This window comes from Diospyros lotus, chromosome 10, assembly GCF_014633365.1.
Source record: "Diospyros lotus cultivar Yz01 chromosome 10, ASM1463336v1, whole genome shotgun sequence".
NCBI classification, from domain to species: Eukaryota; Viridiplantae; Streptophyta; class Magnoliopsida; order Ericales; family Ebenaceae; genus Diospyros; species Diospyros lotus.
The window spans coordinates 31,342,072-31,365,115 of NC_068347.1; the positions used below are offsets into that span (position 1 = coordinate 31,342,072).

Below are 23,044 nucleotides of genomic sequence, written 5' to 3' on the forward strand. Positions count from 1 at the left end.
TTGTATTTTTAAATTAATTTAATTCCTATATTTTGAATTTTTTTTCATGGTAACTCAAATTTTTATTATTTCTATTATACTTTTAAATTTACATTTTTAACTTAATTTAACTTTTTTATTATTTAGAGGATAATATATATTTTATTATCTCACTTTATTTATTTTTTTTATACATGAAAGTACAAAAAATAAATTAACATAAAAATATAGATCTAAACATATAATTAAAATAACGAAAAGTTTCAGTTCTCACGTGAAAAAATATTCAAAGTTTAAGAGTTAAAATGATTAAAAATTTAAGTTCAGATGTATAATTAAAATAATAAAAAATTTAGTAGTCATATAAAAAAATAAAAATAAAAATACAGCAACAAAAATATAAATTTACCCTTGTTTCTAATGTTAATTTTTAAATATTTTTGTTTAATTTTTATTTTCAATTAAATAAATTGAAGCTGTCGTTTGATTTTTATTGTCAATTGTCGAAAATCTTTAAACAAGAATATTAAATATTGTTTGATTTTTGTCACTTTATGCTTGCCCGGTGTCTTAGCCAACCGCCCACCGACCACCGAACAACGACGATCAAAGACGAAGGATTCCCCCGGAACCCTAAACCTGTTTGCTCGAACCGTTGATTTTGTTGATTCCAAGGCTTCCCCGAAAGCTCTCCAATTTCTTCTGTTTCTTTGAGCTTCTGAAATGAAATTGAAATCTATCTCAACTCTTGCTCAACTTCACTATTGAGCTTTGCAAATGGACTTCGTGGAATTGGAGGCGATCGAAGGGCTGCGATGGTCGTGGAACTCGTGGCCGGCGGGCAAAGCCGATGCTACGGCTCTGGTAATCCCTCTCTCGATCATGTGCACGCCATTGATGCAATTCAACGAGCTTCCACTGCTTCCCTACGATCCTGTCGTCTGCAACAAATGCGGCGCCGTTTTGAACCCTTACGCCCGCGTCGATTACCAGTCTCGGATATGGGTTTGCCCTTTTTGCCAGGGTAAAAATCAGTTCCCTCGATCGTACGCCGGAATCGGCGAGAACAACCTCCCGGCGGAGCTTTTTCCGACGTACAGCACGGTGGAGTACCAACTGGGGAAGAAATCGTTAACCTCAGCTTCGAGTGTGGGTCTGAATGATAATTGGGGAAAGGGGTTTTTGCCGTCTGCCTCTTCGGCTTCGTTGATTTCATCCTTCTCGTCGTCTTCTTCTCTTTCCGGATTGGATTCGAGAGGGATTGGGCAGGCATTTGCATCCGTTTTCGTTGTGGATGTTTGCTCGTCAGAAGAGGAGCTTCGGGCGCTTAAGAATGAGCTGTTGCTTGTTGTGTCGCGGCTACCGGACAACGCTTTGGTGGGGTTAGTGACTTTTGATTCGATGGTTCGGGTTCACGACCTTGGTTTTACGGAATGTTCGAGGATTGTGCTTCTCCATGGTGAACGGGAGCTGTCATCGGATCAGGTAAATTAGTAAGCATTTTTTCCCCAGTAAGTAAGCGTTAAATTAGCAGGCGTTATGAATTTCATAGCTTTATTCAGATGTTTCCTGTTTGGGTAACCTAGATTTGATAGTTTAATGTAGCCTAAAGCAGCAGAAGTAAATAGAGAATGAAATTGGTATTATGTTCAGATGGAGAAGTTATCAATGATGCCAATTGGAAAGCAAAGTAGAATTCTGCTTGGTTTGGTCCTTTCAATTTCTCAACGAACATTTGGCCCAATTACACCGATAGTTACATGAGTTCGTTTCCTCCAATTGCCATCTGAAGGGTGGAGTTTCTTTTGGTTTTCTTTACTAAACCTAGTTGGTACTGAGTTTTTTTCTCCCAAATACAGTGGGATTTCTAGATAATTCTCAAGCACAGTGGACAAGTGATTGCAAGCCATGAGTTGGCCTTCAGCTTATGGCCTTGAACAATAAACTTGTTGTTTTCCATTTTAATGTTGGTAGAAAATTCAAGTATGTATATAATGAACACATGGTTCCAAGCCAATACTTCACTAAGCCCTGGCTCGAGCCCATGATTTTCAATGGCTTGGCTTTGTAGTTCTAGTCCAGATCAAATGGCAACTATGTTTGGTAAAAATGAGAGGTAGGGAGGGATTAATTTGGGTATGAGACATTTTCTCCCAATAAAATCCAAATGCTCAACCAATATCTACCCTTGAGTAAATCAACGATGTCTACCAATATCTATTGTTGAGTAAATCAATGGTATCCACTACATTCATTGGGGAAGATATAAAATGGGAGCTATGAGAGTGAGCCTTAGTAGCAATAGTAAGGTTGCTTCTTTGCAATTAGAAGGTCATGGATTTGAGTTTTGAGAACATCTTCACAAAACAAAGGTAAAAAACAACCCTCCCTTGACCCTCAAAAAATGAAGAGACTTTGTTTAGTGGGGGCACCCTTTTTTCTGGAATGAGAGTTGTGAAAGTCAAAGTAAGAACCATTATATAAGGATAGACCACTGAGGTTTTGGAACTAAATTTGGTTAGTGGCTCACATTTTCTGTCATAATATATACAAGTGAATTTATTTATTTCATGAAGTTGTGGTTTTGACAACCACTTCAATTATGATAAATTAAAAAAAAAAAGTAGAAATTTTATTACAAAGGTTTGGAATGACAAGTTTTTTTGAGACAGTGCTTTAGAAAATTCTTTCCCAACCCACTGACTTCAAACACTGAAATGCCATATCTTCCATCTTAACTCATGGTTTTACTTTTCTTCCTAATATCTTCAGTTGTAAAGTTGTTCATTCTTATTCTACTGATTCTTGTCATACAACATGATTCTGTTACAACTTGCTCACTTCACATACAATATTGCTCCCTCATAAATTGCTAGCCTTCATCTCATGCAGAATGCATACCAATAAATTTTTTTTTTTCATCTGTCACTGTTTTAGTTCACCAAATATCTTTGATAGTGAAGAAAGTCTGTCCTCCCTATGGAATATCCTAATAGAACCCAAAAATGTCTCTGTATACTTGTCCTCGCAATTTTGCCAAGACTTCCTAAATTGTGAAGGCTTACATCCTTGTTATTTTGTCCTTTTCTCTACAACATATTTTGGTTGTTATATCTACCTGCTTTACTGTTTATATGTTGGGATATGCTCATGTCCTCCTACAGATTTGTGAATTCTGCAATTAATGATTTTGTACGTCAGATAGGAATAGCTTGGCTTCTCAGAAACATCCTAGTATGTGTCATTACTTCTCCAGATTGCTGTTTTTGTTGGTTGTGTAGTATGTAGTTTCCATTTGTTATGCAATATATATATACTTACATTTTGTCGAAGATAATTTCACAATTTGTGAAGGATTAGTATGCAATTCCCCTGTTATGCAGTATAATTGGTTTTAATTCTAGTTATATTGCATTGTTATTTAATGTCAGACCAAAAAGTTGCTGGGAATTCATAATGTGAAGCAACTACTTGGAAAAGCAGCAGCTCCTCATAGCCAAGGGTTTCTATTACCAGTATCTGAATGTGAGTTCAATATAACCTCTGCAATTGAAGATTTGCATTCTTCCCCACCAATTAAACCTGGACACCGTCCTCAACGGTCCATGGGTGCTGCAATATCAGCTGCAGTTGGACTTCTAGAAGGATGCTTAATTAACACAGGTTCCAGGATTATGGTCTTCACATCTGGGCCTGCAACTGTTGGCCCTGGGTTGATTGTAGAGTCAGACTTTGTTAATGCCATCAGAACTCATCGAGACCTGATTAGTGGTCGTGCAACCAACTTTAGAAAATCTAGTGAGTTCTATCAGCAATTATCACAGAGGTTAGTAAATTCATCTATTGCCCTTGATTTGTTTGCTTGCTCTCTCGATCAAGTTGGAGCAGCTGAGTTAAGACCCTCTGTTGAGAGCTCAGGTGGATTCATGATGTTAGGAGAGTCATTTGGGTCAGAACAATTTAAAAAATGTTTGCGTCATTTATTTGATCGTGATAAAGAAGGGAACTTGAATATGTGTTTTGATGCAACTATTGAGGTACTGACCACAAAAGATGTGAAAATCTGTGGAGCCCTTGGTCCCTGTGTTTCTCTTCAGAAGAAGAACAGTTCAGTTAGTGAGAAAGAAATTGGCGAGGGTGGTACCAATTTGTGGAAGTTATGTACACTCACTAACAAGACATGCATTGCTTTCTTCTTCCAAGTAGGTGATGAACAGAAAGTTCAACCCAGCTCTGCATTCTTGATACAGTTCATAACACGTTACCGGTATGGAAACTTGGGCATCCGGAAAAGGGTGATAACAGCTGCTAGAAGATGGGTGGGGAAACACTCACCAGAAATTGCTGCAGGATTTGATCAGGAAGCAGCAGCTTCAGTTATGGCTAGACTTGCTATCCACAAAGCTGAGAGGGGTTTTGCTCGAGATGTTATCAGATGGCTGGATGATATGCTGATACGTTTTGCTTCTAAGTTTGGTGATTATGTGCAGGAAGATCCTTCCTCATTTCGTCTGTCATCCAACTTCTCCCTGTACCCCCAGTTTATGTATTATTTAAGGAGGTCACAATTTATCGATGTCTTCAACAGCAGTCCTGATGAGACTGCTTTTTTCCGCTTGATGTTAAACCGTGAGGGAGTTGTTGGTTCTCTTATTATGATCCAACCTACTCTTTCCCAATATTCTTTTGATGGGCCACCTGTTCCTGTCCTCCTAGATGTTTGCTCGATATCCCCAGATGTTATTTTGCTCTTTGACTCTTACTTCCATGTGGTTATTCACTATGGTTCTAAGATTGCTCAGTGGAGAAAACTTGGTTATGACAAGGATCCAAACTTTGAGAGCTTCAGAAAGCTTCTGGAAGCCCCAGAGCTTGATGCAGAGCAACTGGTGGCTGAACGAGTACCAGTGCCAAAGCTTATTAAATGTGACCAGCACAGCAGTCAGGCACGGTTTCTTCTAGCCAAGTTGAATCCATCTGTTACGCAGAACTCAACATATACGGATAATTCAGAGATTATATTCACCGATGATATAAGCTTGCAAGTTTTTGTAGAACACTTGCAGGAGTTGGCAGTGCAGGGTTGATAGTTTGTTGTACAGAATTTCTTTGTTCCCTATGGTGATCCAGAAAGAATTGCTTTGTGTTGCTTTTGGAGTATAGGTGTCTTGTTGTCCTTTGTTGACAATGTGTGAATGTGAGGTATTGTGTCTTCTTTTTCAATTTTTAATTACAGCTAATTACTATTACTCTCAGTTCCAATTTTGGTGTACATGAATTCCAAGTAGATGTTTGATCCAGCTTTTATGTTCCATGAAGTTGTCCGGAACCTAGGTTTAACCTAGGGTTTTAAGAGGAAATTGGTAGAAATCGCGAGAGAGAGAGAATTGAAAGGGAGGGAGAAATCAGAAGAACGGAAGAAGAATTCAGAAAGAACAGAGAAAGATTGAGAGATTAGGGGGAAATTAGGGAGGAAATCGAGAGAGAATTGATGAGAGAAAAGTCTGGAAATCTTATTATCATTCAACTATGACTATTCTCTAATTGATCTAGTCTATTTATAGGTTTTTCTATCCTTTTAGTTACAATACAACTGAAAGGTACAAATTGCTACAGCAACAAAGTACAACAAAAAAGACACATAATATAAAATTACTATTATATCCTTGGAGTCGTGACAGAAGTATACTTCATTGAAACCTCCGTTTTTTATCATGTATTATTCGGACTCAATAGACCTATTAAATAATGCAATCACCATAATTTTTTATTGTGAAGTAATATAGAAATATCTGAGTGAAAATAGATGAATAATAATTGTTGCCTGAACTTCCCTTTCAGGTTCCAGAGAATTTGAAGGCATCTGATTCTTCAATGCAATTAAGGTTCTCGAAAGTAATAATACACTTTTGGCTGCTTGGATTGTGGTTACTTTTTGTTTTTGTCTTTTATTTTCATTTTTCTTAAACAAAAACAAAAACCAAATTCAGGCCTTGCAAAGCATTATTATAAAAATAAGATTATGAAGTTATCTCCCGATCAGTTAGTTATGAAGTTATCGGATAAGAGCATGACTTCAAGCTTGACTTGTCCATTCTCACTTTCAAGATGAGTTTTCCTTTTTTTCTTTTTTTGTCCTATACATGACTTCACTTCAATGAAGTCTTGTAATTCAATGTAGTTAACGAGTTCTCCAAGCCACCTCAACTCTGGTAGTCTCTTTTGGCCCTACCACTCTATTGCTCACCTTCTTACATCGTCATTATTGATTAAATCCTCTTATCTTGTTATCTTCCGGAATCGAACTCCTATAACCAAAAACTTAATTGGCAGTTCCATCACTAGGAACAGACTGCTTTGGCTATCATTCTTCTTGTTGCTGTTATATTGCATTGTTTTGGTGGTGACGACAGTTCCTACAACCCTCTCATAATAGACAGTGGTGAGATAGATGTGTTTTCAGGGAATAATTGGCGATGACATAATATTTTTCACTAATTATGGATGCCTAATAAATATAATTTTGTGGATAATTGGATTAGTAAAGCTTAATTATGCATGGGATGATAGAAATTAAGTAATTTGAGGCTTAAAGTGAGAATAGTTGAACTGGGAGTTAACTTGGGCTAGATGTGCTGATAGCCGACCAAGAGTTGAATGTTGGATCGACTGCAGAAAAGAAATACCCAGGTCGAAGGGATAGTCGACTGCTTGATTGTCTGTGGAGCATTGACTGGACTGAAGTTTGCACAAACCAACCAAAGAGTCAACTATGGGACTGACTCTGTCTCTCTAAACCAGAATGCCCAGGAGATCAACTGTTGAAAGGACAGTTGACTGTTGGAATTGGTTGGAAGACTTTCAAGAATTCTTCTTAAATTGAGTTTGAAGGCCCATTTGATGATCTTAATGGATAACACTGAACACCCAATTTTGATATTTCTGGTGGATTAAATATCAAGTTAAATTATGAACTAAAATGCTGTGTGAAAGGTTTAAGTTGTGACTCTCATGTGTCAGCATGGTCATCTTTGAGTGCTCATGTGGGTGTATAAATTATATTGTTTTGAGAGACAGAGAGGACAAAGGAAGGAGGCTAACAACTTTGTGAGAGAGCTGAGCATACCAGGTATGCTGGAAAAGATGACCTTTAGCTGCAAAAGAGAGTGCTAATAGACACCAATAAGGCCCAAGAAAAGTATATAAATATATGTAAATACACAGCTAGCGAGAGGACTATGAGTGGCCAGATAAAAAGAAGAAAGCTAGGTGTACTAATAAGGCCATGTGTAGCAAGGAGGAGAGTCATATCCTAATAATGCTTATGGTTGTCAAGAACTTGCCTTGATCTAGGGTTTTGATTAAGAACAGAATGGACAATGAGATAGGAAATGAGAGAGGAAATGAGAGAGAAGAGGGAGAAAAACAAAGAGAAATTAGGGAGAAGCAAAGAGAATAGAGAGGGAGAATTGAAGAGAGAGAAAGGAATTCAGATTCTAATTTCTCAACTTCCTTCAATACAGTCTCGAGTAGCTTTATATTGCTACTCTTTATTTAGTTTTTGAGTTACAACATTCTCGAGTAGCTTTATATTGCTACTCTTTATTTAGTTTTTGAGTTACATGTTGTAACTGAAAATGTACAGTTGTCCTGCAACTAATCAACTGTCAGGTTGCTAGACCTGATTTAGGGTTTCTTTAGGTATTTAGGAAGAAATTGAGAATGAGAGAAATTGAGGGAGAGAAAACAGAAAGAATTGAGAAAGAGAGAGATTTTTAGAGGGAAAAGATTATGTTATTTCTCATAATGAATCCCCATCTTCCAATAGATTGCCTTTTTATAGGCTATCTAACTTTCAGTTGTAATTGTAACTGAAAGGTACAAGTTGTATCAGCAACAAAAAATACAAGAAGAAAAATACAAATAAACTATATTTACTGCTTTAACCCTTGGATCTTGACATCAACTAAAATAACAGAAATAACAGCTACTAACTACTTCTGGAAATTAATCTACTACAATCGGCTCTCCTGTAAGCCTAATACACCTAAGGTCTTGGCATTTCCCCCCCCCCCCCCCCCCCCAACTCCCCTTTAGAATTGTCTTCTCCTCAAGAAATTAAAGAAACTGGGCAGCCTGAGGGAATTGGGTGAGCAGGTCCCGCAGATACTCCTAAGTGTTGTGATCTGGATGCAAATGGGACCATTGGACCAACACCTGTATAAGGGGCAGATTATCACTATAAATCACTCTTCTGTCCAATATAGCCATTGGTTCACTCTCAACCTTATTATCATCTTCTATAGGAGGTAAGGCTGTACTAGATAAATCCTATGGACCAATTGTCTTCTTAAGTAAAGAAATATGGAAGACTGGATGTATACTAGTGTTGGATGGCAGCTACAATCTGTAAGCAACAGGTCCTACTTTAGCCACAATAGGGAAAGGGCCATAATACTTAGGACTTAGCTTAGAAACAGGAGAGTGAGAAAAAGACTTCTATTGGAAACTTTTGACCCAAATATAGACAAGTCTCCTATTGAAAACTCCTGTTCACTCCCTCCTATCTGCGTACTGCTTCTTCTATTTTGGGCAGAATCAAACTCCCTCTTAATTAACTGCAGTATTTCTTGCCTCTGCTGCAAATATTGGTCCACCATTGCAACTGATGTTGTATAGTCCACAGTGGCAGGTAGTATAGGGCGTTTGAATCCGAAGAGTGCCTCAAAAGGAGACATCTTTAAAGAGCTATGGTAGCTGGAATTGTACCACCATTGGGCTAGAGACAACCATTTATGCCAGCTTTTCAGTTTTAGAAAACAAATACATCTCAAATAAGCTTTCACATATTGATTTACTCTCTCAGTTTGTCCATCCGTTTTGGGATGATAAGTTGTAGATATATTCAAACCAGCCCTCAAACTTTTGAGAAGTTCCTGCCCTCAAACTTTTGAGAAGTTCCTGCCAAAAAACACTGGTAAAAATCTTGTCTCTATCCGAAACAATAGACTGTGGCACCCCATGCAGCTTTACCACTGAATCCATAAATACTCTTGCCACTTCTTGGGCAGTGAATGGGTGAGAAAGGCTCAAGAAATGAGCAAACTTGGTGAGTCTGTCCACCAGCACTAGAATCACATCCTTTCCTTCTGATTTAGGCAGCCCTTCAATGAAATCCATGGAAATACCAGCCCAAGCATGTCCTGTAATGTCTAATGGCTGCAGCAGTCCAAGATCAGCCACCTGTTCATGCTTGCAGCGCTGGCATACTTCACAGGCCATCACATTCTCTGTAACAGTCTTCTTAAGACTTGGCCAAAAAAACAGCTGCCTAAACTTATGATAGGTGGCCCTTATACTTGAGTGAACCCCCAAGGGTGCTATGTAAGGACTGCAACATCTGCCTTTTAAGCTGCTCATTGTCACCTATAACCATTCTTCCCTTAAACCGGATTCTACCATTAAATATGCTGTTGATCTTTTGACTGAAACAGGGAAGCTGGGGGTCAAACCATGTAGTGCGCCAATGATTACAAACCTACAACTTAACAGCTGATGAGGGAGAGTTGTTTGAAAATCTTGAAATGTATAGAAGGTTGGTTGGTAAACTGAACTATCTAATCGTAACTCGTCCTGATATTGCTTATCCAGTTAGTATCGTAAGTCAATTTATGTCCTCTCTCAGAATAGCTCATTGGATTGCTTTAGAGCTGATTTTGTGTTATCTAAAAAGAGCCCCATGTGGTATCTTATATAAAAATCATGGGCACTCTAATGTTGAATGCTTCACAAACACAAATTGGGGGTCTTCTAAGGTTAACAGGAGATCGACAATAGGATACTGTGTCTTCATTAGTGGAAATTTGGTTTCATGGAAGAGTAATTTGCATGATGTGGTATCTCGGTCTAGTGCAGAGTTAGAATATCAAGCAATGGCACAATCAGCGTGTGAACTTTTGTGGATCCATCAACTGATGAGTGAAATTGGATTGGACAATTCTCCATCGATGAAGCTGTCGTGTGATAATCAAGTTGCTCTTCATATTGCATCAAATCCGATTTTCCATGAGAGAACTAAACACATTGAAGTTAATTGTCATTTCATCCGAGAAAAAATCCAACAAAACATTATATCAACTGGTCATGTCAAGACACACGAACAACGATGATATATTTACAAAAGCATTGAATGGATCTATAATTGATTATCTATGTAACAAACTGGGCATGATTAACATCTATGCTCCAACTTGAGAGGGAGTGTTATAGAAACTAGATTTAAGTAAATATGAAAAGTAGATTATCCTAGAGTATAATCCTAGGATTTAGACTGTATGTATTGGTGCAATGTGCAGCAATATGAATATACAGGAAGCAGTTTCATTCTTCTTCTACAGTTTAGCTGCTAAAGACTGATATGGTCTGTGGAATTGTGAACAAATCAGGGTAATGCCTAATTTTGGCTAAAGCTGCTAAAGATTGTGTATTTGTTGAGGTGTTAAGAGTTGAGTGTCCTTCATGTTGGGCAATGTGAGTGTTCTATTGTAGGTGTGAGCCTTGAGTTGTATCGAGCTTGAAGTGTTGGAACTTGCTAAGAGCAAGTGGTTGCAACTGAGATTCTCAAAGAAGCTGTGGTGTTGACTGTGGTGGTGCAGGCTTATGTTTGGATTTTGTCCAACTATTTGCGTTGTGGTAAGATCACCCCATTAATTTGTACATGTGCATAGTATGAGCATGTGATGGTTTTCACGAGTAATTGTCCTATTTTGGTATGACGTGTGCTGTTTATATTATTGCACACTGATATGAACATGCAAACTGATTTGGTACTTGGTGCCAAGGCTTAGGGTGATATTCATCCCAAAAAGTTGAACTTAATGGCCTATGAAGTGGGTTTCAACGATAGGGATGGAGTGAACATGGGGCTTGCGTTGTGGCCATAGGGGTCCCTTGTTGATGGAAAATGGTCTTGCAGCTCATTGCATGTATTCTTATTATTTTTCAGATGAGGGGACCAGTGGACATGGCTAGAGTGAAGACTAGATGCTCACCTGATGCGTGGGTGTATAGCTACCCTAGGAGCATGTCTTGATAATATGATCTTTTATGTATTGTTAATGATGAATGACATGTTGTATTTTGGGCTTAAGGAAGCTGAATTGTTGATCCATGTACATTTGATTATGATTTTATGATGCATGTTAGTGCATTAAGGATTGGATTGATGATGACAATGATTTTTCCTTTTTGATGGGGGATTGTACACAGTTTAATTCATGACCTTTCCCGTCTCTTGCCAACTGAAATGTGCAATGGTGTCTATGTGGCCTTTGTCTTTGGTCAGTCAAACTCAGTTCTATACTATGACTGTTGAGGGTGAGGGTGTGACTCAGTTTGCTTATACTAACTAGAGAAAGTAGGATTGGTTACTCAGGACACCCCTTAGAATTTCAGCTTCTCACATGAAGTGACCTGTATGCAATCACACCAACTATTTCTTGATATAAGCTGAAATTTTGGCTACTAGCAATGGTTCTTTTCTGGAACTTGGGTAAGTATTTTGGTCTGGCACGTGATCTGATATACTTGAAGTTCTTTGTGCACATGGTTTGTTTTATTATTGTTAGTACAACAATAGTTTGGATTAGTTTACAGCACCCCTTACATAGGCATGTAAGCTTAATTGTCATACAATTCCCTTAAATTTGTGTCTCAGCTGCATGAATGTCAATGATTGGCTCCATGCATCTAGTATCCACCATTTAGAAGACTGAAGGTACTAAAATTATCAACTTTTTTCTTAACTCTTAACAATTATTTAATCAAATTAGATCCCATTTATTGTTGCAAAACTTGTTAGCATGTAGTACCAGAAAGAGCATCTGATTGAGTTTATATTTTGTTTGTTCCATTATCATGATTTTGAGTAATAAGTCATCCTAATGCTTGGCGTTCATCCTGACCCAATAGTGGTACTAATTTATGTTACATAATATGTGCATGAAGGAACGTAATTTCCTCTTTAACAATTCAATATCCTTTTTTAATTTTATCATTCTTCACTCTTATGATCATAATAACCTTTCAATTTCTTTCTTTTTGCTCTTTCCAGGAATATTAGTACCTGGTTAATTATCAGTTTTTGAATGATCAGCAAAGTGTTAAAGAAGTTCAATATATGAACCTGGCTTGCTTCCATTGCCAGCAGTTGGTGAATATCTCTCAATGGTGAAATTTTTCATGAAGCCTTGTTATGGTTGTTCATTTCCATATTCAACTTCATGAATAAAGAATTGGCATGACCTCACTGATTCTCCCATTTCCTTATGGTGATTGGAGCATTGTGAAAAAGAACAGAAGTTGCTTGTCAGACTGTTCTTTCCAGTTGAATTGGTCGGCAGGGCATTCTGATTGTCCCACACGAGGTTTAAGTGTGATCTTGGGTGTGCCCGACTTATGGTCAAATTTAGCTCTGATTCATTTGAACACTGGTTTTCAGTCTTACCACAGTGCAATCTACCGGGAAGTAGGACCTCTTGAAGCCCAATTCTGGTCACTGAAATCTGGGCAGGTTCCATGTCTAGAAACATTGTTGCCGGCTTAAACCGCTTGTGGTTAATGCTAGGCCATCATCTGACACTGGAAGCTTTGTGCTTCATGCTTTTATCATAAGTGTATCCTGTTTATAATTCATAGCAAGAGCATTGAGTAGCAAGACTCTGGTCCAAATTGGAGCATATTTGTGTTTGTTTCATGGCTGAAGCTTGACGACATTGAGGTACCTCGTCTTCTGTAGTGTAGCCGACTGTGAGTTGAAACATCTCATTGATTTTGTTTGGTCTTGCACCATCATGCTTTTTGGCCATCTATATGATGATTCTGAATGGTAGGTAACTTGCTTGCTCGACTTGTGGTTTACTGATAGACATGGTACTTTAAGAAATAGTCCATTGCAGTTCATGCATGGCATGGTTCCCCACTTTTGATTAGATTTTGAAGAAGATACATACATATATATATAAAGCGGGGGTGTATAATTATATCAAAGAGATCCTACTAACGAATCTTACTTAAAAGTAATTAATGATGAGGTGTTAAGTTTGAATTTCGGTGTAAGCAAACTTACACCTACATCTATTAAACAATGAGCGTATTTATTTTCTTAAATAATAATTAAAGAACCTTATAAGTTATTCATACTCATAAGAATTTTTTCATTTTTGCTTGTTAAAAGAAAATAAAAGATGAAAGAATTGGAGGGAAAGGAAATTAGTTGGTGGGCAACTCTGGTTGAAAGCCAATACCTGAAGATCTCTTGCCATAAACCAAATTAGAGGGTGGAACAATACAAACCCAATTAGGTAGATTACTTCACACATTTTAAGTAGGATTCAATTTTATCAAAGTTTAATAGCAAAAAGATATCCTAAATATAATGTTTTATCAAAGGTTATTCAATATTTCAAATAAATTAGCCTTCGAAAAATTCATTACCATTACTAAAATTAATTTTTTAAGCATGGATTGTATTGTCATTTTTAACTTTTGTCTTTATTATAGGCATGAAAAATAAGTTAGGCTAGATTGTGTTTGTAACAAGTCAAGTAGAACTTAGAAGTTAATGAATTATGTTTGGGTTGCAAGGTTCCAATGGAAATTGAGCCCTTGGATTACTAATCCAACTCTCCAATTAACTCTTGAATTGTTAGAAGCACTCATGACTTGACTAATTTGGTAAGAGTTATAAAATATAGAATTATCTTTCTACATAGAGATATTATGTTTGATATCTCATTCAATATGAAATAAAGTAAATCAAGTTTAATATTAGGGGTGAATATTTGGCTAGTTCGGTAAAATACTAAAATCGAGTAAATTAAAATTTTGAAAAAACTAGAATTGAACCGATCGAACAAATAAAAAAAAATCAAGCAAGTTGAAAACTGAAATAACTGGAAAAAAAAAAAATGAACGAACTTAAATAATCAAAAAATGCAAAACAAAAAAGGATAAAAACATAACTAAAATAATTTCCAAGTTATTGTTGCTGCTATTCATCGAGCAAACCCATGATTCCAATGATCGAAATCGGTCATCGGATTCCCACCAATAACGGTAGTTCATATATTTAAAAATGAGTTTGATTCAATAGTCGATTTTTTGTAAATCTAAAATTAATTTTATTGTTAAAACTTGCATTTCTAGAAGAACATTGCTAGCCACCATCCACGTTCCGACAATTAAAATTGGTTATCAGATTAGCGTTGGCTCAATGATTTACATACCTAAAAATCAAAAAGATATAATGGTCGAATTTCAATAGACATAGGTTTTAATATTCAAAATACGCACCTCAGTTCGTGTGTGCATATACTAGAAAACTAAGAAGATTGTCGAAAACCTGAAGGGACCAAAACTTAGATGCCATAAATTGTTAAAGGAACGGAGATGGTGATGGGAGATGAAGGGGAAGGGCCAAAGGCAAAGGGCCATCTTCTGTTCAGGTTGGTTTGTTTCATTATTCTTCTTTTATTCTAGACAAAAAATTGACATTGTTTTGAAATTCGGTTGGTTTGGTTTATTTGGATTTTTTTTCAACATGAAAACCAAACCAAACCGAACTTTTCAAAATTTACAAATTTTGAAACTAGATCGAACTAAATCTTATCAAAAACCAAACCAACTGACAATTTCAATCGATTTGGTTTGATTATTTCAGTTAAATAATAATATCTTATTTACAATTCATATACCAACCATCAGATTGGTATAACTCTAGGTTATATCTATTTTTACCAAACACAAAACAATGTTATTTAATTTTAATATTATTTTATCGTATCATTAACTTTATCCTACCATTATTTAACTCGAATACTAAAGGAATTATTAGTTCTTCAATAATACTAATATCCACAAATAAATCAAATATTAACCCCACAATAAGAAGCATATGTTAATACACCTAATCTATAATTAAAATTTTGACACATCAACTAATAATTTTAAATTTGAGAAATTCAAAATTATTTCCCCCCAAACTTTCAACATATATTTTTAGAAGGGGTAAATAGCAAAAAAAATCTAAATATTTTTGCAAATTTATAAATTTATCCGAATATTTCAATTTTACAATTTTATTTTAATTAGATACAATTTTATCTAATACCTGAAATCAATTTGAGAATCATATATCATTACTGATGTGATACATCACATGCTATAAAAATAATATATAAGTGACACTCACATATACACATAAAAAAAATAAAAAAAAATAAGTGATTGTTGTTTTTTAATTAGGAAAGAAAGCAAAGCAATTAAAGACTATTCATGGAACTTTACAACCTACTTATAAATTAGTAATATTTTATAATTCATAGTATAATTGAAAAATTAAAAATTAATTTTTTATTTTTAATAAAATTTAATTATTTAATAAAGAATTAAAATAAGAAAATATTAATGGAATGATAAAAGGCGCACAAATCTTTAAGATGAGAGAGAGAGAGAGAGAGAGCCTAAAACTAAAAAGGTGACGAACTTGGCCAACCCTTTAGCGACAAAATATTAGACTCATATTGGCTTAATTGTCATCTAATTATATATATACTCACTTAACACCTTATATTGAGATTGAGACAATAAAAATAATTTGAGGAATTATAATTCAATACAAAAAATATTGTATTATGTAAAATGCATGATTTTTCTAATAAAAAATAAAAATAAATTTTATATAAACATAAAAAAATTCTCACTATTAACGCAATCGGTATAGTGTGATCCAGCTCGCCTGGTCCCACTGACTCGTTTTACATGTGTACTAATAACGTATGCCAACCAGGTAATAATGTACCTTTCCATCTATAAGAGTAATTTGGTGGACAGGTGGGTTAATGCTGAATGGATTGCCGATTAATATACTTTGAATCCAACACGACTCATTTTTCATGTGTACTTATTGCATGCTCGCCAAGAGATAGCCCATCGTTTCACTTGGGAAAGCAATTCGATGCGCATGTTCACGCTAAATGCATTATCGGTCCACGTTAAACTCGACACGACTCATTTTACACGTCTACTTTTAACGCATCCGATCCAAGCGGTGGCCCACCGTTTTCTCATTTGTGAGAGTAATCCGCTGCACTTCAACCCCTCCCCTTTACTCCCACTCGATCTTCTATAGTTTTGTTCATGGTCGCTTGAGAGAGTTTCAGCCTCGAACAAATCATCAGTGTGTATCGTCGTCGTCACCACCAAGCCTCCATTGTCCAAATCTAAAGAAGCCGACGTCGGTTTCAATTATCCAAACCCATCTCCGCAGAATCCCCTCTCCAAACGCGCTCTCGTTCTGTATCTCTCCCGATCGATGTGTGGATACACACATGTAGAGAGAGAAAGAACAATTTATCAGTGGAGAGAGAGCGACGAAGCGGCCGCAATTGGGAAGCCCTCTTCGTGGTTCTTGGGCCATCTGGGTGAAAGTTTTTCCCGCGAGGAACGGTGAAAGATCTCATGATTTTCCTGGTTTAATTGTTTACGTCAATGAGAAGCCATCACTGTTAAGAACTGTGATATATATATATATATATATATTTATATATGATGGCGAGTAACAGGCAGTTGAAGGCAATCCGGAGAGAGGCGATCACGCCATGCATGACATGTCCCATCTGCAAGAAGCTCCTGAGAGAAGCCACCACCATAAACGAGTGTCTTCACACCTGTGAGCCCTCTCTTTCTCTCAGTTTACATTATCGCTGACTTTCTTTCTGCAACTTTATCTTTATCTGGATTTTGAGCAATATGTGTGTGTGTGTGTGTGTGTGTGTGCGCGTGGATATTACTCAATTTGTGTTTTTATGATATGTGTGTTCTCCTCTTCGCTCTCTTACGATCTGGGTATGCTTCAGTTTTTTCTTGTGCTTTTATCTTTTCACACGACAAATCAGCTGATTTCTTAGTCAGATAAAATGAATATGTTAATGTTCTCTATTGTAATAAACGACAGAGTTAAGCGTAGTAACTATATAAAGAGATTGCTATAACCAAGAGAGAACCTTGATAATTTCATTGCATGCCTATTCTATAAGCTTAGAGTTTCATTATGGGTGTTCTATGTGGTCGTGGAGAAGTCCTTGGGCCGATCAGTCGTCATGAAGTATTTCTTAATCCAAAATTTGTATATTCTTGCTTGTATTATAATCAATTTTGAATTCTTGTGTTTGTACCCTTTCCATTGGTGCGAGTTGTTTGATACAGGTCATCGTTTTTGCCGTGACAAAAAAGGCAACATCTCATACTTTCTCTTGATTTTTCGAACAGTTTGCAGGAAGTGCATTTACAACAAGATAACAAAAGAAGACTTGAATTGCTGTCCAGAGTGCAATGTATATCTTGGTTGTGCTCCATTGGAGAAACTAAGGTATCTTCTCTTTTCTTTGGCTCGGTTGGAGAAATTAACTAAGGTTGATTTTATTTACACTATTGTTGAAGAGGCACTTGACACATTGGTGGCACGCTGAACAATTGATGTGGCATGCTTAAATTATGTAAGATCTAATCATATGGAACCAAAAAAGATACCAAACTTATACAATCAATCCAGATACTTCCATAATTATTATGAAGTTACTGCAGGAAGAGGAATAAAAACTTACATGATCTATGCCTGCAATATAACTGATGAATTGTCAAGTAGACTTTCCTTCTGTGCCATGAGAAAATTAGTTTCAAGTCAATACGTGCAATAGGTGCTAAAATGGCATCATTATTTTCACCAAAATTCATCTAATGAATACATGCAAGATCAGAGCTACACACTCTCATGTTCAACTCACTATTTGACAGTGATATGCATGGTGGTCTGGATAGCCATGATGGTTGATATAGTTTCTGTTTGATGGAAGAGACACTATGGAATGTAATTGCCAACTGTAATTTTGTTTGTTTGTGTACATCATCTCTAGAAGATAACCACATTTGAATAATCAGCTGAGTGTTTGGTTGTTTTGTTTTTTTAGCATTATTGCACTTGGAGCTCGTATCAGCTACCTTATTAAGATTTGTGATCTTATGGTGAATTTATGATTTCTTTTTTTTTTTTTTTTTTGATAGCTATGGTCACTCTCCATTGTTTCAAAGATTTATGCCTTTACCAGTGATTAATATGATAATCTGGTATAATATGAGTTGCAGACGGCAAGGACACATGATTATTGTTGTTGCTATGGCTGCAGCTCTTTTCTTCTTCCTTTTTTGTTACATGATTCAAGTAAGATGATATGGAGGAGCGCAAAAATATTACCAGCCTATTGCTTAGCTCATACCTTTATTTGTAATGGTGTTTCCATATATGTGAATTTGTGTTCACACAACATTACCAGATCAAAACGAAAAACTTGTATGAGTTTATGCATTTGGTCAGAACACAGATGCATTTTAGTCAAAATTCACTCTGCTTTTCACCTACTTTCAGGGCAGATCACAGTTGGGAAGATCTGAGGGCAGAAATCTTTTCTATGGTAAAAAAAAACTCTAAGGAATCACAAGGTGGATGTTCTAGTCCATCGCTTGCTCCAGTAGAGTCCAATCATTGGGAAGAAGCGTTTTCTTTTCCATTGCCTCACAGAAGAAAGGAGAAGTCTCTCTCTTCTTTGGTTAGCCCACCCAAAGAACCAGACCGGACTGCTATCACAGGAAAAAGGAAATATACAAGAAAAGTCCCCGCTGCAAGAGGACTAACTTTATCCATAAATGAGCCTACTAAGAAAGAAGAACACAACCCTGAGAACTCATGCTCTCCTCCAACTCTGAGCAGAATTGTGCAAAGTCGAAAGCAGGTATGAAATTTATGGATTACGGCTTGTTTTTTTTTAATTACAACGCATTAATTTGTTTCTTAAGTAGATGGAGAATCTTATATTTTCACTGTATTGCCTCTACTTTGAGAACAGTTTGCTTTTACTTTGGCTAAAACTTGTGCTCATCATTCTAATGCTGCAGAATTTCTCTGCTGGTAAGTCCAAGCAACACATGCCTCATAAGGTAGCAGAGTCCCCTGTTGAACCATTGGAAGGGATGGCTGATTTGTGGAAACCCCTAAATTGCCTTGTTGAAGCTGCAGGCATGGAAAGGCCTAGCAAGCCTACATTGCTTGGATCAGTTGGAAAATCATCGGCATTCCATGCCTATGAAGGTGAACAAGCGAACAAATCCAAATATAAAGAACTAGATAACAAGTTCCATGGCGATGAGGTCCAACCAAATGCTATGCCATCAAGTTCAGTAAAACCTAGAAAGGTTTATGGGGATCGGCCAAAGAAAGCCTCAACCTCTGAAGGGCCAAATATTGCATCACAAGCTGTTGTGAATGCTACGCGCACTACATGCTGTGGAAGAGTTAATGCAATTTGGTTCTCCCTAATTGCATCTGATGCGCAGTTAGGTTCTATCTTAATTGCAATCATAATCATAATCATAATCAAAATAATTTTAGCTGCAATCCTGGAATTATCTTATGTATCCTGCCTGTGCATTTCAGGGAAGGAGATGCACCCTTGCCGCAGATACCTTCCAGCTACTTGATGGTGAAGTAAGTTGTTTCAGAAGCACTGCCTTTTGAGTACTTGTTTCCTCTGCTTATCTGTGTCGGTTAAATGAGAACTTTTCTGTTTGTTTTACTTGATATGATTCCATTAGCTCATGTTGTTAATGCTTCACTAGGTAGATTGTATGGGCATACTCTGTATATAGTTTTACACAAATATAACTACAATATTATGGTACGAGATACTATTGTGTTTGAGAGTCATTTCCATGGCTTTTCTGTTTTTCTTTTTCTTTTTGTGATCTACCTTCCAAAGTATTTATTACATATAAATCAATAGCTTCTGCATTGTTCAGCAAGGATTTTATATTTCTCTCTCTCATCAGAAATAATCTACATGTTAATACAGCTCCCAGTAGAGAAAAACAGTCAAGCCACAGTTTTGGATTTTCTATTACAGAAACTTGCAGTACTTCAAAGTATGTCTAGTGAGTAGATGAAACTGCATTTCTAAAGAAAAGAAAATGATCCAAGTTAAACTTCATGAATTTGCATTATACATCTTAAACTTAGTACTGGTAATGTCAGGAGATCATATTATTGGTGCCATTTCAAGGAAAATTTCATACTACCATACAGATGAAAAGGCCCCGGAAGTTCTGACTGAGAAAAGAAGCTACTGTGACATGAATAATTTTTGTTTAGAAGAGAATACATTTTCATGTTCTTTCTCTAACTTGGAATGTGAAGATATTTGGATAGACCCCTCCCTGGTCCCTGTCCCCTATGGTGTCTGATTGTCTCACATAGGGCATTCGGTAACAGAATATTTGTGAAATGATGTTTGAATAAGAATTCATTGTTCCAGAATCGATGGTTGAAGAAACTATAAACCAGAATTTATTATGTAGGTTTCTTTTGTGAAAAAAGAAAAGTTAAATGACCTGTTGGCCCATAAACTTAATGCAAATTGATAACCTCTATGTACTATGTCTGTACTCTCAGCTCTGGTTTAAATTCCAACCTTTTCTTCGTATTCTTCCATCTACTTGAATGAGAATGCATTGTCACAGGAATAAATAGTCAAAAGGCCACTCCATCTCCATGGTCGTGCCTTCACAACTGTTATCAGAGGGGTTCTTTCAGTTTGATGAAGCAACTTTATTTGTTTCCTGACTTGCTTTACTTCTGTCCTGACATAGGAATCCATGTCTGCCTGTTTCATTCATCCAGAAGTATCTCGTGCAAAAGCTCGGTCTTATCAGTGAAGATGAGGTAACCTTGTTTTTCCAAACCACTTATACAAGGATTCCTTGATATCTACAGGAAAATTTTCTGATTAGTCCTAGCTTCTCCCAGGTGGAGGTCATGCTGCATGGTCAGGTGGTGCCTCCCGTCTTGTTACTGCAGCAATTGATGGAGCTGTGGTTGCAGACAATGCCAAGATCCGAAAGAATGAGGACTACTGTTGGCAGCTCAGCTAAGGACTTTGTGATGGTTCTGCACTATGGTCGAAAGACTCGGCCCTCTTGAACATGTTTCAGCCATGCATACTGCATAGACCCCTCTCAACTCTAGAGAAACAGTGAAACCCCCAACCCCCCTGGTTCAGACTTTTATTATCCTATACATTTCCATGGAAGAAAGTTGAAGTGTGTACAGGTTTGAAGTTCAGTCATTGTATGGATGCAGATGCTGTTTTCGAACATTTGTGTTTGTTAATGTTACCTGTGGATTGGTCTTTGTTCCATTTTGGTTACATCTTGTTGCCTTTAAGCATAAAAATATAGTCTTGTTTGAGAAAACATTATTTGCAGGCTTCATTTACCCCAAATGCATGGAGGTTCATAGCATTGATTCTATATCATTTTGCATGTCATTAGCATTTAGATATTCAACTTGCAATGATGAATTAGAATCAAAGAAATAAATGTGACCATATGCCATGAGTTTGTCCATCAAAACTGAAGGACAGGTTCGGCTGTCTTATATTATCTCTCTAAAAATAATGATGATATTAATAGCATTTAATAATTGATTATACTATTATGCTTATTAATTGTTTACATTGAAAAATATTTGATTATGTAGGGTTTGTTTAGCCGTATTGCATTCTGCTATGATTATTGTGTTATATTGTGTTGTATAAAAATAGGTGTCAAAACGATACTCTTTAGTAAATATATAATTGTGATACTCTGTTTATTAATGTTAAAATTAAATAGTAAGTTTTAGTTAAAATGTAAACTAAGATAATAATATATTAAATAAGCATTTGTGAAAATATATATATATTTAAATCCCTCTACTTACATATTTTTTTATTTAGATATTCGAACTTTTTGTTGTTTTAATTACCCTTAAACTTGCAATTTCGAGTTAATTACACTCTTAAATTTTTTATTATTAAATTATGTCTATGAATGCATTGTTCTCAACAAATTTATCAAAATATATGATTAATTCAAAATTGCATAGTTAAAGAGTGTAATTAAAATAACAAAAAATTCAAATATCTAAATGAGAAAAATGTGCAAGTAAAAGGACTAAAATATGTATTTGACCTAAGCATTTTGAACAAATATTTTTATAATAATTTATTTATATTATTTAAACAATATTACAAAATTTTCCCACATAATGAGATAAAGGTTTTGTATAGGTAGCAATTTTTTTAATAAATGAATATATACTAAAAACAAGAGACAATAACCCTAATATGGGTGGAATTGCTAAAATTAAAATAAATAAGACACAAAAATAATTTGTAAATATGAGAATAAAACCACAATAATGAACACATGAGATGAGTAGATGGATCGAAAAAAGCTCGTCATAAAGAAGACATTCTAAAACTTTAAACAACTTTAACTAAAAATCCTTAAGCTAAAATTTTACAAAAGATATGACCATATGGAGGAATAATAAAGTAATAGAATTCACTCATCATCCTTGAAGTTGAGACTAGTGATCCTAGTTGTTTAGGAGAAAAAGTTGCAAAATCTAGGACGATTTTTTTTGTTGCCATCTACTTCCAGGCCTTCTTACATATGACTTACTATTTAGGTAGATTATATGTGAAAAAAATAATAATTGGTCAGCTGCAGTTTTCAACTGGGTTTTACTACGATCTATACTGAAGGCCTGCTTTCAAAATTTTCAGCAAAATGTTGCCAATTGGAGAGCCGGGGAGGGAAAAAATTAATTAGTTGAACACCATCTGTGGACTGAATGATTCTGTGACTTGACATATTCATTGAACTAATTAATGCCCATCCAAGTAACAAAAATTGTCATTATGGATAATTAGCTCTGATTACTACAAAATTCAACAATTCACAAACTTCTGTTGAATTTGTGGAACACTACAAATGATATTTGTCACTGAATCCAGCCTTGTAACAAACAACATGACTACAATTTTTGAGTCATCAATGCGGCATATCTACCAAATTACAAATTGTTCAGTCTTAAGTAATCTCTTAGTTTTCTCTGCATGATCCCAAAAAACAC

At 36.0% G+C, this 23,044-nt stretch overlaps 2 protein-coding genes across 3 annotated transcripts; both read left to right on the top strand.

The window, feature by feature from the left end:
- Positions 1–531: 531 nt before the first annotated feature.
- On the top strand, positions 532–12,825 carry LOC127811817 (protein transport protein SEC23). Of its 2 annotated transcripts, XM_052351995.1 has the most exons (4): positions 532–1,464; positions 3,411–5,181; positions 5,821–5,874; positions 12,092–12,825. In XM_052351995.1, exons 1-2 carry the CDS (start codon positions 757–759, stop codon positions 5,064–5,066), a joined length of 2,364 nt encoding a protein of 787 aa, XP_052207955.1. In that variant the 5' UTR covers positions 532–756; the 3' UTR covers positions 5,067–5,181; positions 5,821–5,874; positions 12,092–12,825. The 2 variants fall into 2 exon arrangements, with proteins under 2 accessions (XP_052207955.1, XP_052207954.1); XM_052351994.1 differs by lacking the exon at positions 5,821–5,874.
- Positions 12,826–16,052: 3,227 nt separating this feature from the next.
- LOC127811968 (E3 ubiquitin protein ligase DRIP2-like) lies at positions 16,053–21,314 on the top strand. The gene is made up of 7 exons (XM_052352191.1): positions 16,053–16,708; positions 17,308–17,407; positions 18,461–18,824; positions 18,988–19,424; positions 19,526–19,576; positions 20,734–20,806; positions 20,891–21,314. The coding sequence occupies exons 1-7, from the start codon at positions 16,585–16,587 to the stop codon at positions 21,062–21,064; spliced, it is 1,323 nt and encodes a 440-aa protein (XP_052208151.1). The 5' UTR covers positions 16,053–16,584; the 3' UTR covers positions 21,065–21,314.
- The last annotated feature ends 1,730 nt before the right edge of the window (positions 21,315–23,044 follow it).